General features: G+C 37.1%; 1 protein-coding gene across 4 annotated transcripts in view; it reads left to right on the forward strand.

The window, feature by feature from the left end:
* Positions 1-15,272, forward strand: part of LOC131033457 (uncharacterized) — a 262,765-nt gene that overhangs the window by 78,874 nt on the left and 168,619 nt on the right. For all 4 annotated transcript variants that reach the window (XM_057964694.2, XM_057964692.2, XM_057964693.2 and 1 more), the window contains exons 8-9: positions 3,632-3,690; positions 3,778-3,855. In XM_057964694.2, the coding sequence (XP_057820677.2) occupies positions 3,632-3,690; positions 3,778-3,855 (137 nt within the window). The remainder of the gene's footprint in view (positions 1-3,631; positions 3,691-3,777; positions 3,856-15,272) is intronic.

The following is a 15,272-nucleotide window of genomic DNA, read 5'->3' on the forward strand; positions in this document are numbered from 1 at the left end:
CTTGCTGCAAATGATGGTCTCCACTCTTCAATGGACTGCCAATTAAACACGTTCCTGCTGTAGCTACGAATAATTTGCCAATTAAATGCCTGATTTCTTAGTACTGTAGCACGTCACTATTCACGCCACTGTTGTGTTTCACTATTCACGGATTACTGTAGCGCAAGTACTGTAGCGTCTACTATAGCGCGGGTACTGTAGCAGCAATTGTATCTTGAAATGATTGCTTCAATTCTGATTTTTAATGGCTGCCAAATGAAACTGTAGGTCTGCAATTGATATATATTCGAAAATCTGCATACCCTAGATGTCTTCCCTTCTTTTTAAAGCCCAAATAGAACTCTAGAATGAAGCTCTCCTGAAATGCCAAATTCAGTGGATATTTCACCACCTCAAATGGTTGCAACACTGAAGAATTGTCGCTCTCCAATGGCTGACTGAATCAGAAACCCTTGGCTTCTTCTCCCAAGTTCATAACAAACAAATATCAATTCTCTGGATGGATGATATAAAATGAGCTCTTAAGTCCCTTTTTATTCTTTCTTATGAGAGCTCGAACACTTTCTTGGCCAATGTGGGATTAAAGACATATTCACACATTATAATATTAAAGTGACTTTATTATATAAAGTTACTTTATAACTTTATAATAACATTAAAATATTTAAATAAATCACTTAAGTCACTTTTAATTAAATTAATTAAATATAAAGTCACCTTTTTTTATTTTATTTTATTTAATGACTTAATAAGAAATTAATTTAATCAATTTCTCCTTATTTCTCCACTTAGCCTTCGGAGAATGTAAAGGCTAAGAACTCCACTGAGATGCTAAAAAGGTGGGGACATTACATGGAATACAAGATCGACATTATGCCAAGTGTCCCAATGGAAGAGCTTGACCCCATAGTGGCAAGGTTCATTGAATTTGCTGCAAAAGGAAAGGATAAGGGACGCCATCTTCTAGAAGAAAGCTGGATTTAATAGTTGTTTATTCTCATTGGTCCATTTTGGATAACTATTGTAGCTTGCCTTAATTGAAGTTTAATGTTTTAATCTTGGCCATTGATCTTAGATCAATCTGGACTGTTGCTTTGTAATGGGGTGCCTATATAAACCCTCTTTTCATTTGTTAGAGAGACTCTGGAGAAATTGTTGTAGTGATACTTCTTAAGTAATAGACATAATTCATTGTTCAAAATGTTCGTGAAGCTTTGTCTACTTTTGCAAGTTAGCATGGTTTCTTGGCTCTCATTAGAATAGATTTGATTTCCAAGTTGATAGATTGAATGAAGGATTTGATAAAATTGCTTAATGTGGAATTGATGTGTTGATACTTTTTATAATTGGATGATTTTCAATTATTTTGCAAATTTAGCTTGAACTAGTAAATGAAAACTTAACTCCTATTGCTATATTCAGTGTTCAATATGTTGGTGAATATGAGTGATGTGAAAACCTTTTGAATTCCTTAGAAGATAACACCGTTCTTGTGTAGTTGTTGAATTTGGCGAAACAAGTATTGGTTTAAATTCCACTTTCACAATTTTTGTCTCTAGAGTTAATAGGATTAGCTTAAGATTAGAATTATCTTCCTAAACCCTCACCCTTTTTTCCTTTTTTTCAAGTCTTAGTACAAGTAGGATTGGAAAGAGCTTATTGCAAAATCATTCCCAAAAAGAGAGAAAGTTGCAAGTTTTAGGAATTGGCAGAATCCTTAGATTGATTTACTCCTCGAACAATTATGTAAGTCCTCCTTGAGATTACCAGCAAATCACAACGAACCAACTGAGACTATCCGTATGAATTTGGGAACCTTGGAGTCGTCTTTGTGATCACATAGTTCAGCTGTTTAGCACATAGAAGATTTTGATCAAGAGAGAACAAGATATCTCTAGGTATTTTATTATGTGTTGAACGTGCATAAAACCACCACCAATACGTCCAAGCATGAACCTTTCAAGGGTTTCGTCCTTAAAAGCAAAGGGCAATTCTTGCAGAGAAAAAATTCATTAATCCATGATTGTTAGATAATGAGAAAGACTGCCATCGAACTCCATATATAGCTTCCCAAACAGCTATGGACCTCTTCATGAAATTCAACTTAGGCTTTTAATAATAAGATTCACCAGCTTATTAATTTAAATACCCACCACGGGGAGTTCGCTTAGGAAGGATAACATCTTCACTTATATTGGCCTCCTTTTGATGATAAAAAGTGAATAATAAAATGCTTAGAATTACAATTTTAGCTTTTTGCTCCTTTTTTTAATTATTCACATCATTCCTTTGGTTTAATTTCTTTGCCTTAGCTTATTGGACTTAATTTCGCACTTAATTCCAAGCAACTTATTATTTTGTTATTCCCAAGTTGCTTACAACCTTGGCTCCAAAACGGGGACATTACATTTGAGCATTCATTTTTATGATTCTTGTTTCAGATTTTTGGGTAAGACTTTAGGGAAGAAGAAGGATGCCATGAAGATATTGCAGGTTTTCAAGATGGAGAATATGATTTTGGGCATATTTCAGGCTTAAAATATGAAGCCATGTTGAATCTTGTTGCAGGTTTAAGGTTAAGAAGATAGTTTGCAGCTTAATTCTTTGTTGAAGGAATTTGGTTTCCTGAGTTTGAGGGCCAACGAATTGAATCCAAATCCCTGTAGTTGCACACATGAGGAAATGGTCATAGAGATGTGGACAAGTCATTATTGAACAAAAATTTACCCTAAGCTATGGGAAAAGGAGAATATTTGTGCAAGAAAGAGCAGTAATTATAGAGTAGGAAGTGAGGACCAAGGGTAAATTGTTTGAAGTGAGACATTGGGGAAAAATAGAGAACTAGAGTAAAATGAGATCGAAGAAGATTTTCATCCATTCTAGGTTTAGAATTGTTCTATGCCAAATTTTGTATTATGTTTTAGTTTATGCTCTTTCTTGGCATATTTGTACACCTTTGAATGCAAGTTTTTATAATAAATGCAAAAATGTTGTTATTTCTTTTTGGTGTATCAATATTATTTGAGGATTGTTTAGGCTGCTAGTTCTAAGCAAATGTTTAGTTGACTCCCATACCTATTCTCCTTCAAAAAGTTGCAACTCTTTTGATACCAAGGATTCGAGATATATATTATAATTTATAATACCATTAGATGTATTTGATATCCAAACTTTAAATGTCATTTTAAATTGATTTTACTATTTCAAGTTCCAACTTTCAATTTCCAGAATGCCGATTTTTAAATGTTTAGTTTTGTTTTGTTCTGAATTATTAGTTAGTGTCAAATAATGAGATTGATGGATCGGAAGTAGAATTTTTTGTATTTAAAATTTACTATTTTCTATCAATTGTATAATAATATTTGATGATTTTTCTACCTTGAAAATATTGTTATCCGTCATTATTTAGTCAATAAAAGTAATAAGTTTTTCAGTAGTTAAAACTTGCTGAGTTCTCTAAAATTTTCGATGTGTTTTGGGAATGCTTCTCCCAATTCCAGGAACTATTTGTAATATTGTAAATTACATATTGAAAATCTGTATTTTATTACCTTATTTAAAAAAAAATTGTAATAAGTTATGTTTTTCAAGAGATAGGTATTCTCCTGATTTGATGGTATCATTTACGTAGGTGAGCCGCTTATTTTTATTGAAGTTGCTTTAATGAAGAGCCTAGCACAATCGATACAGGTCAGTCATGCTTACTGTTTTGGTCTATTATAATGCTGAGAATCATATAGAAGCTTAAAATATATTGTACTTTTGGCTGTATTGTAGGAAGTACTTTGGGATGAACCACCTATCCCAGAAATTGATGCAACAACAGCTTTGTTCTACTCAATCTCTTCTACTCAGGTGATATTCTGAAGGCAATTCTAACAGCATTGTGGTTGATTGTTAAGTATGTCTTCAATTTTTTCTAAGTTAGAAGAATTTTAAGAACTATGTAGGCTTTGTGGCATGCTCATGCACATGTTCCACAAAATATGTCAATGATGACATTTTTAAAGTATTACTTTATGTCCCCTCTACCTTTATAGCAACTTATTATATTGTTATTTTCTAGTGGCATCTTGCTATTCATATGCACTACTTGGAAAGATAATTATGCATCTTGTAGTGCATTTTAAATGAATATTTTGTTTTAATGTTAATTTACTTTATTACATGGAGATAATTCATTACCTTCTTTAAATTTTTTTTCTCAAGGTACCTATGGAGATCATGAGGCCCCAACTTGAACATGGAACTATTTATGCCCATGACTTAAGATGTGATAACATGGAAACTCAATACGGGGATGTATCTTATCCATGAGTGTGGTGGTCTTCCTAACATGTGTGGGGAATTGAATTTGAGTCTCCCTTGTGAGGCTTCCTTGGTTTAACTAGTACACTACAACCACAAGATTACCTTCTTTAAATTTAACCTTTTTGTTTGTGGAGATAATTTATTATCAAGGTTGCTAGGAGTTTGGTACTATTACTAGTATGGGAGACCGGTATTGATATCGGTACGTCTATTTTTGAAAATAGGAGATGGGGGTACTTTGAGACACCCTTTTTTTGATATAATTTATAGAAAATATCATGGCATTGAATTTTCAAGACAAGAATAGTGGTAAAATTTAACATTAACTTTAAAGTTTAAATACACAATTGACAAATGTCAATGTGTCAAAGAGTCAAAAGAGTTCATAGTTCAATGTTCACACCACATATTTGTTATTATATTACATATTAAAATTCAGAAATATCGATAGCTTGATAGGCTGATACACAAACAAAAAACAAAAATCAGAAATCTATCGTCTACACTTCTATGTCATGATCACCCATATCAAGGTCCTTAGCTATGATGCTCTCCAAACACTCTTCACTCTCAAAACTAAGGTTCCTTTGTTGATAGTAGGACTAAGGGTAAATCACTAAGGCCATTTGCTACAACCACTTCATCCACCATGGCTGCAACTTCTCCATTAGGTGAAATTTGGTCCCATTTTGCTGAGGGATACTCCTTGTACTTAGGATCTACATGAGAGAGAAGACGAAGTGAGCAATGAATGTACACTAGGTTATTTGCTTTCTTTGATCCTAATCATTTCCGCTTTAGTGAATGAATAAAATCATAAGTAATCCAATTTATTTCACAAGATGAGCAATCTTATTGCAAATAATTGCAGTTCAGGGGTTTCACCTCCATGGTTCCACCACCACTTTATAGGGTCTTTCTTTGCTTGCATATCATATAAAGCTTCCACGGAAGAAAAAATCACCATGCCCATGTGAAAACTTATTCTTTGTAAGTTTTTCCTAATGTTCTTTGATGACATTTTGATATTTAGCAAGACATTGGAAGAGCACAAGAGGCACTTAGAAGAAGTGCTAAGCATCCTTGAGAGAGAGTCTTTGTTTTCAAAGGAATCAATGTGCGGATTTGTGTTGATAGAACTTCTCTATATTAGTCACAAAATCAGCTCCAAGGGTGTGTGTAGATCTAGAGAAAGTTAGAGAAATTATTGATTGGGCTCTGCCTACTATTCTATCACATATTAAGGGTTTCTTTCTGTTTGTGTGGGTTCTACAAGAGGTTTGTAATACAGCCCTAACATGTTCTAAATGTTCTTCCTTTGTTCTACTGGAAATTAAGATATCACCAAGCTATACAATGACAAACTTACCAAGGTAGGGCTTCAACACTTGATTCATCAACCGCATGAATGTGATTGATGCATTTGTCAATCCAAATGACATGACCAACCACCATACAATCCATCCTTCCTCTTGAATGTTGTATCCATTCATCCCCTTCACGAAGTTTGATTTGATGGTACCCACTCTTCAAATCAATCTTTGTGAATTACCTTGCTCCGCTCAAACAATCCATTAAATCATCCATTTTGGGTGATGGAAACCTACATTTGATGGTGATAATTTTGATTGCTCTAGAATCAGTACACATTCTCCATTCACCTTCTTTCTTTGGCACCGATACTTTAGGTACAGCGCAAGGACTGAGACTTTACCTAATCAGCCTTTGTCCAACAACTCTTGGACTTGTCTATTTATCTCCTCATTTTCCTTAGGCATCATCCTATATGGTGCCTTATTTGGCAGAATTGAACCTGAAATCAAATCCATGCAATGACTGATTTCTCTTACTAGTGGCAATCCATCTAGCAATTCCTTAGACATTATTTTGGCATATTCATCTATCAACTCTTGGATTTCTATGGGTAATTTTTCTTCCTTGTCTGTAGTCACTTTTTGTGCTACCTGGGAAACAAAAGCAAAGCAAACTCCCTTTTTCTTCAAGTCCTTAAAGAAATTCCTTCCTGAAATCAAACACACTCTCTAACTACCTTCCACATCTTCTTCCTTATCCTTCATGGGGTTCAAAACAAACTCTTGTCCATCCTTCTTAATGGTATATTTGTTGTTCTTTCCATCATGAACAACCTACCTGTTATATTGCCATGGCCTACCTAGAAGATGTGACATGCATCCATCAACATTACATCACATAGTATTTCATCCTTATAATTACCAATTGGGAAATCGACTAAACATTGTTCTCTCACCACCAATTGATGCTCCTTTTGGAACCACGAGACTTTGTAAGGGTTGGGGTGTTTTGACTTTTTCAGTTTCAATTTTTTTTACCATCTCTTCAGACACAATGTTGTCTGTGTTGCCACTATCTAGAATCACTTTGCAACATTTGACACCTAACTTGCATCTTGTTCTAAACAAATTTTTGTCTGAATTGGTTTAGATTCCGCCTTCTTCTGATTTAACAAAAGTTGTTTTTAATAAACGACTCTCCATTCTCCGGATCCTCTCTTTGCTTTGAATTTCTACGACTTCATCCTCATCTTGAGCTACATGCACTTTGGCCTCCCTTCCCTTACCACTACTTTGCTGTATCTATGGACATTCAAAAGCTCTATGCCCAGCTTCTCCACATTGGTAACATGTACCAGTGAATCCTCTACCTCTTCCTCTTCCAAAATTTCCGCGTACTCTACAGGATTCGTCTCTTCCTCAAAATTTTCCTCTACCTCCCATTTCCTGAATATAGGAACTCATCTGAGAGGTACTAACTTCATCCTGCTTGGTAGAATAGCCTCTTCCACCACTATTTTTCTCTACCATGTGCAATTCTGCTTGTTTCTCTATTATTGCTCTGCTACTTTCTATTCAACTTCTTTTTGGCCTTCAAAACACATTGATAGGGCTCTTCTACGTTATGCAAATGGAGCAAACTTATTTCATCCTGAACTGGCATATGTAGACCATTCAAATACCTGGAAACTTTCTCTACATCATCTTCAGTGTGGCCTACTCATATGCTCAATCTATAAAATTCATTTATATATTCTTTGACGCTTGTCTCTCTCTGCTTCAGATTCCAGAAATTTTCAAAATAAGCTTATGTGATAGTTTGCTGCAAAAATTTTGCCTTCAATTTTGTTACCATTCTATCCCATGATTTTATCTTCTCTTTACCTCTTCTTTGTTTGTCTGTCTACAAATGATCCCACCATAGGGATGCATGACCTTTCAATTTTGTGCATGCATAATTCACTTTTCTATCTTCTTCGGAATCTTCAAAATCAAAGTACTTCTCCACCTTAGAGACCCAATCTAGCAATTCATCTAGATTCAAGTTGCCATTGTAGCTTGGAGGGTCAAAACGAGGTCCAGTGTTTACTTAGGTTATGGATCGAATAAACCTTTCTTCTCCTTGATCAAGCCCAAGGTGATATTCTTCTTTTGCTACATCAACCCGTTCCTCTTTGTCATCACTTACATCTTTAATATGAGGACATCTACGTTGTGCTTTTTCAATGGCTTCACATCTTACTGTTATTCCTCTTATCATTTCCATCATGACAGGGTTTGCACCTCTGAGTGCTCCTCTTCCTCTACCACGTCCTCTGTGTGCCGTTACACAAAAGTTCTGCTATTTTTCTCCTTTTACCCACAACAAAATCTCCCGTAGAACTTCGTAGTTTTGACACCTTCAATTTAAAGGTAATGTTCACTTTCTAGGCTACAGGAGATGAGCAGAGGGTTGACCTATCACTCGAGTTTCCGTAGGTCAACCAAATGGTTAGGGGACTCTTTCTGAGGGGCATAGAGCTTTGCAGGGGCTCTATGAGCCATTTTGAGTGTTTACACAATAGTTCCTGCTTTTTAGGGAAGTCTCCTATTTTTTAGGGATAATTGACAGTTGATTGGATGACCACTCGAGGGACCACAAATTAGAGTAGGAGCCTTTTGAGCAGTTTCTGGAGTTTGCAGTGAGGTTCCTAGTTTTTAGGGCGAGTTCCTCTTTTTTAGTGTAAAATTCCTTAATTGATTTCAATTAAATTTATTTCCAGGTTATGACAGTAACACACCCAGTGGATTATTGGCATACCAATGACTATCGTTTCACAGTATTATTGTTCAATATGCAGTCTCTCAGTTCTACTTTCATTCTTACTGGCAAACATAGCATTATTATTCAAGGAAGATGATAACAAATGATTAAGAATACCACTAGGAAATGGGTTTAAAGAATTTCTTTAATGGTGCACCTGTTAGTTAAGCTTTGACTGCTGCTGCTGGACTCATTGCTGTATTCTGCTAAGGATCTTCTCGTATTCCCATTAAATGAAGTAACAGGGGACAATCGTAATAGCAAACGGTTCATGCTTCACCGATAAACAATGTAGCAGGTGACATCCGCAAATGGTTCATACCGCACTTAATTCCCAGGAAAGTCATTATGCATGGGTAGTTTTGGAACTCGATTGCGTCTCGGTGTGCTCCGTTTGATAGTCCTTCGACAATGCTAACTTGCTTCCTTCGCGGTTCTGCTAACGTGACTTCACGCGGCGGAAATACTCATTGTTGAAATGGCAACCACGCCACAACCCGTAGTCAGGTTACCTCCCTTCGGTTCTGCACACTGCGGAAATCCACGCCATAACCCGTAGTCGGGTTACCTCCCTCCGATTCTGCACACTGCAGAAATCCTCGCCACAACCCGTAGTCGGGTTACCGTATCGCAGAAGTTGCAAATCACAAAACTCAAGAATGCAGATAGGTGATATGCCTCGTCGCCATAGCCAATCTTCCACCCTTCGTATTGGTTTTCATAGTCTTACGTGAAGAACACGCACATTCGCCACCCTTACACACGGATCCTCCTGTCGACTCCCTTAGTGTCCTTCATAGATGATTCTTCTCCAGATCGGAAGACCAATAGTTCAGCCAAGGACTGACGAAAGGTCAATTACTTCATGATGTGTAAACACACACACACACAGGTGCTGAATCTTCTTCTCTAGGCCTCCTTCATCAACTTACGCCATGCCATTTTATTCACCCACGAAGTAGTTTTATGAACTACCTTTATTCATAATGCATTAACAATATATGTTAACAATATTAATTATTTATATTAATCCAAATTAGAATATTAATATAAAATAATTAATATTATGTCATATTTATTTTCATGATTTATTTATTTATTTATTGGGGAACATTACTATCTCCCCTGCCCAATGTTGCTTGCCCACAAGCAACTGCAATCCAGGATACTGAAGAACCTGCTCATTTTCCCAAGTAGCATCATCCAACAGTAAATTTTGCCATTTAATGAGGTCTTCCCTGATTGTCCTATTCCGCAAATGCCGATCTCGAGTTTCCAAAATCACTTCGGGTATCATCTCTAATTTCCCTTCTTCATTCAGTGGTGGTAGGTTCCCTGATATTGTCACCTCCTGACCCAAAGCTTTTTTGAGAGAAGATACATGGAATACATTATGTATTCTGCTTCCTTCAGGTAAATCCAATTCATATGCCACTGTGCCAACTTTCCGAATCACCAAGTATGGCCCATAAAATCGAGGCTTCAATTTCTCAGCCCCGCTCCACTTGAGGGATGACTGCCTATAGGGTTGTAGTCTGAGGTACACCAATTCCCCAATTTCAAAATGACGTTCAACTTGCTTCTTGTTTGCATAAATTTTCTGTTGATTCTGAGCATATTGCAAATTTTCCTTAAGTGCTTTCAATATATCTTGGCATTCCTGAAGCACGTCATGAGATTTGGGAACATTACTCTGATCAAAAGTCAGATCAATAAAAGAAAGTGTATCATACCCATATAGTGCTTTGAAAGAAGCCATACCAATAGATATATGATATGTAGTATTATAGCAGTATTCACCCAAATATAGCCAACGGACCCATGCTTTCTGATGACTAGACACATAATTACGAAGGTAACCCTCAATCTACTTGTTTACTATTTCTGTCTGTCCATCGGTTTGTGGATGATAACTTGTGCTGTGATTTAACTCAGTACCTGTCAATCTGAAAAGTTCCCCCCAAAATATACTCAAAAATCTGCTATCTCGGTCACTGATGATATTTTTTGGTAAACCATGTAAATGGAACACCTCTCGAAAGAACAGTTCTGCGAGTTGAATAGTTGGGAATTCTGGAGTGATAGATAAGAAGTGTGCAAATTTAGTTAATCTATCAACCACAACAAAAATGCAATCTTTACCTTGAGATCGTGGTAAGCCTGTAATGAAATCCATAGATATACTTTACCATTTCTGTTTCGGTATAGGCAAAGGTTGCAATAGACCCACAGGATAAGTATGCTCTACTTTATTTTGTTGACAAGTGATGCATTCTTTGACATAACGAAGGACATCATTCTTTAGTCCTTTCTAGGTGAATCTTTCTCTTATCTGCTGGTAAGTTTTGAAGTAGCCGGGATGCCCTGCTAAAGGAACATCATGCACTGCTTGGAGGATTTTCTCTTTCAACTTCGATCCTGGAATCAAATAAATTATGTCTTTGTAATAGATAACATCATTTAGAACCTTATATTTATCATCTTGTGTATTACCATCTAGCAAATCACAGGCAAAAGAATCCTTAGAATATTCTACTAGCAATAAAGATTTCCAATCAGCTGTTATTACAGATAATGCATTTATTTCAGGCCTTCTAGATAGTGCATTTGCAACAACATTGTTTTTACCTTTCACATATTCAATTTCGAAATCATAAGCTTGGATCTTACTGATCCACTTTTGCTGCCTGTCATTCAAGTCCCTCTGTCCCAAGAAATATCTCAAATTGTTATGGTCAGTTCTGACTACAAATTTGCCACCAACCAAATACTGTCTAAATTTTGCCAATGCGTGCACGATTGCCAACATTTCTTTGTCATAGATAGAATCAAAGAAACGAAACTCGGACTCGGCTCGGACTCGGCAAGGCCAAATCGGACTCGGACTCGGGACTCGGCGTCAGACTCGGCTCCAGACTCGGCTGGACTCGGGAAAGTGAAAAACTCAAAAAATTTAGAGATTTTTTAAGATTTAAAACTTGTTTCATGCACCCTTTATTGAATACACCTTAAAGACACAATAACATCATCAAACTCGGCTCATTTGATTACATACACAAGTATACATCAATCACATAAGCATAAACGCAAATTGTAGCTGAAGAAAATAACAAACATAGATATATAAATATTGTCAAATGTATACAATATTACAAAACTCATGGAATAAAAAATCCATGTCATCATATGATCATCATCAAATGTTTCATACAAATACCAAAGGTAAATACAACTACAAGTCTATGGCTCAGAGGAGCCTGCACCATTCGGCCCCAGCCCCCTGCGAAGGCGTCTAAGGTAGTTCCTAGATGATTCGACTGCCATAGCCGCTCCCCGTGACACCATGCCATGCTCACCAACATTAGGAACATCCGTGTCACTATCTGCCTCTGAATCTCCTGTCTGTGCTCGTGCTCTCCGCTCCTCCTCTGCCATGGCTACAGTCTCAACCTCTATATCTACCTGGTCGATCCAATCAATGTCAGACTCGGAGGTTAAATTTTCTCTACTTCTATCGACACAGTTTCCCCCATATTTTTCGACGGGGGTTTGGGGGCAGCGCCCCTTACGCGCTTCCTGTCGCGATACAGGGCGAGGTCGAGGGGCAGCGCCCCGCAACGCCAAAAAAACTTATTACAAGTCTGAATTAGGGTTTCTTTGAGAGTCTTCCTTAGGGCCTGGTTTTGCACTTGTTGCTAATTGGGTCTTGCTTGGTGAGTATCATTCTTGAAGGTCCAAGCTAGGTCAAGTTGGTGAGTGATAAAGTCTGGAATGTCATCCTGATCTTCAAATGCCCTGAAATTTGGCTAAGTCTGGAATGTCCTGATCCTGAAATTTGACTAAGTCTGGAAAACTGAAGAATCCTCCAAAAACTAGATTTTGCAATATAACTCCTGGAGGCCCGAAACCACTCTCAAACATCCTGACAGTATATATGGAATATAACTTAAAGTATAAGAAAGAAGAAAGATATAAGGAAATGTCACTTATACTTAAATGTTATATTCCATAAAATAATCCTGACGGAGAGACCAAAATGTCAAATTTCGCCCTTCCAAAAAGACTTATTACTTTTTAAAAAAACTTTTTAAATTTTTTTTTTTTGTCATTTTATTAACCCAGCCAGTAGCCGAGTCTGGGGCTCAGGACTCGGCGAGTCTGGCGATTTTGAGCCAAAATCGCCAACTCGGCGAGTCTGGCGAGTTTACTCTCCAGACTCGACCGAGTCCGAGTCCGAGCCCCTGGGACTCGTTTGGCCTGACTCGGACTCGGACTCGCCGAGTTTGGGCGATTTCGGGCGATTTTCGTTTCTCTGGATAGAATACAATCTCTCTAGATTATTAAGTTTCCTGCTTTCATAAGCTATAGGATTTTTTTTTTCATTAAAACTGCTCCTATTCCTTCACCAGATGCATCACATTCCAAGCCGAAAGGTTGATTAAAATCTGGAAGTGCAAGTACTGGGCAAGAGCTCATTATTTTTTTCAGTTTTTCAAAAGCTTGTTGTGCCTCCTCTGTCCAATGGAATGCCCCCTTTCTGGTAAGATCTGTCAACGGTGCCCCTAGCTGTGAAAACCCTCTGACAAACCTTTTGTAATAACTACATAATCCGAAGAATCCTCGTAAATTTGTGAGACTTCGTGGCGGTGGCCAATCCAGAATGGCTCTTATTTTTTCCTGATGAACTTGTACACCTGTAGCACTGATCATATGTCCTAAATACAAATTTTTTGTCATTCCAAATTCACATTGAGAGGCCTTTGCATAAAGTGATTGAGATTCCATAATACCAAGAACAATATCAATATGTTTCAAATGATCTTCCCAAGTTTTGCTGTAGATCAATATATCATCAAAGAAAACTAGCAGATATTTCCTCAACTGTTTGTTAAAAGTATGATTCATGCAAGACTGGAATGTTGCCGGAGCATTTGTTAACCCAAATGGCGTAACCAAGAATTCATAATGACCATAATGACAACGGAAAGCAGTTTTTTGGACATCCTGATCTCTTAACTTAATTTGATGATATCCTGACCTCAAATCAAATTTAGAAAAATAAACAACACTATGTAATTCATCTAACAACTCATTAATTCGAGGAATTGGATACTTGTTTTTGATTGCCTTTTTGTTAAGAGCACGGTAATCTATACACATGCGAAGAGTCCCATCCTTCTTTTTGACCAATACTACTGATGATGCAAAAGGACTAGAACTTGGCCTGATATGCCCCATATCCAACAATTCCTTAATTGCCTTTTCTATTTCATCTCTGAATGTTTTAGGATGTCTATAAGGAGTTGTGATAACGGGTTTTGCACCTTCCTCTAATTCAATGGTATGTTCAAATCCTCTTTTAGGCGGAACTCCTGGAGGTATATCACTAAAAACCAGATTATGTGAATCCAATACTTTCAATAAATCATCTTGATAATTTTTAGATTCAAAACCTGTTACCTTGTTGGAAATTAAACATTGTGACGACCATGCCACATCACCATGTCTGAAAATAGCCTCCATTCTTTTAGCACTAACGATCCTGGGACCACTGTTAGACATACCCCGAAGTACTACTTTCTTATCATCAATCTTAAAAGAAAATTCCAATCTTTTAAAACTTTGTGTGTACTCATCTAATGTTTCCATCCATTGAATGCCCAAAACAACATTCGTAGCCAAGTCAATCACATAAAAATCATCAGTAACAGTATAATTGCCAAGAGCAATACTCATTTTAGGGACTTTATGAGTGCTGGACAAATTCGTTCCACCTGCTACTCTAACATCAAAACCCTCTTGTTTTTCAGTTTGCAATCCATGTTTTTCCACAAGAGCTGCATCTATAAAATTGTGAGTAGAACCACTATCAAGCATGACAACCACACGCTGCCCATTCAAAACCCCTCTAACCTTGAAAATATTATAATGAGGTGTTCCTGTCATAGATGCTATTACCCCTTCTCCATGTTTAGTTCCTGTCCCTGATTCTGTGTTCTGTGGTACGGTTTCTAGATTAGGATCAACATTCTCTTTATCGTCACTATCTGACATAACCTCAATGTAATGAATTTTTCCCATTCACAAACATCTATGCCCTGGCTGCCATGACTCTCTACAACTGAAACATAGTTTTTTGCTTCTGAGTTCTTCTCTCTCTTCTTTGTCTAACTTGTTTTTAGGGAAATTATCTTTATGGAAAGGTTGTTTGTCATTTTCAGCTTTAGATGGTGGGGCTTTTAAAACTTTCCCTTTGGAAGATGGCTCCAATTCTCTTTCTCTTTCAATAGCTGTTTGTAAAGTAGGAGGGTTCAAGGACTTAACCCAACCTTTGAGTGAATCGGATAGTCCATCTGTAAATATCATGATTTTATGTCTCTCTGAAATTTCAGTTATTAAAACTGCCAGTTTTTCAAATTCAGAAATGTATTTGTAATGTCCCCTTCTCCGCAGTGATTAGTTCAGTTGGCCGTTAGCCTATTTCAGAGGCCCGTAGGCTAGTCAGGAGCAAAAATTAGGGTTTCTTATTTTTTAGGAGGATTCTTTGGTGTTTGCAGGGGGTATATGTGGGAGTTTGACAGTTTGGATTCTGGATTCCTTCTGGGTTTTCAGAGAGCTTCAGGATGGTTCGACATGCATCTGCATCGGGTTACTTTTTCTGGACTTGCTATTTTTAGTAAGTGCGACGGCTACTCAGAATATGGTTAAAGTCACTTTGGAAACACTTACTAGTTTTAGCAGTATGCTATTTTTAGTAAGTACTATTTTTAGCAGTTCTATTTTTAGCAGGATGTCAGCAGGCCTTTTTAGATGGCTATTTCCGGCAGGTCAGTTTGAGCAGTTGG

Source organism: Cryptomeria japonica, chromosome 4 (genome assembly GCF_030272615.1).
Source record: "Cryptomeria japonica chromosome 4, Sugi_1.0, whole genome shotgun sequence".
Lineage (NCBI taxonomy): Eukaryota > Viridiplantae > Streptophyta > Pinopsida > Cupressales > Cupressaceae > Cryptomeria > Cryptomeria japonica.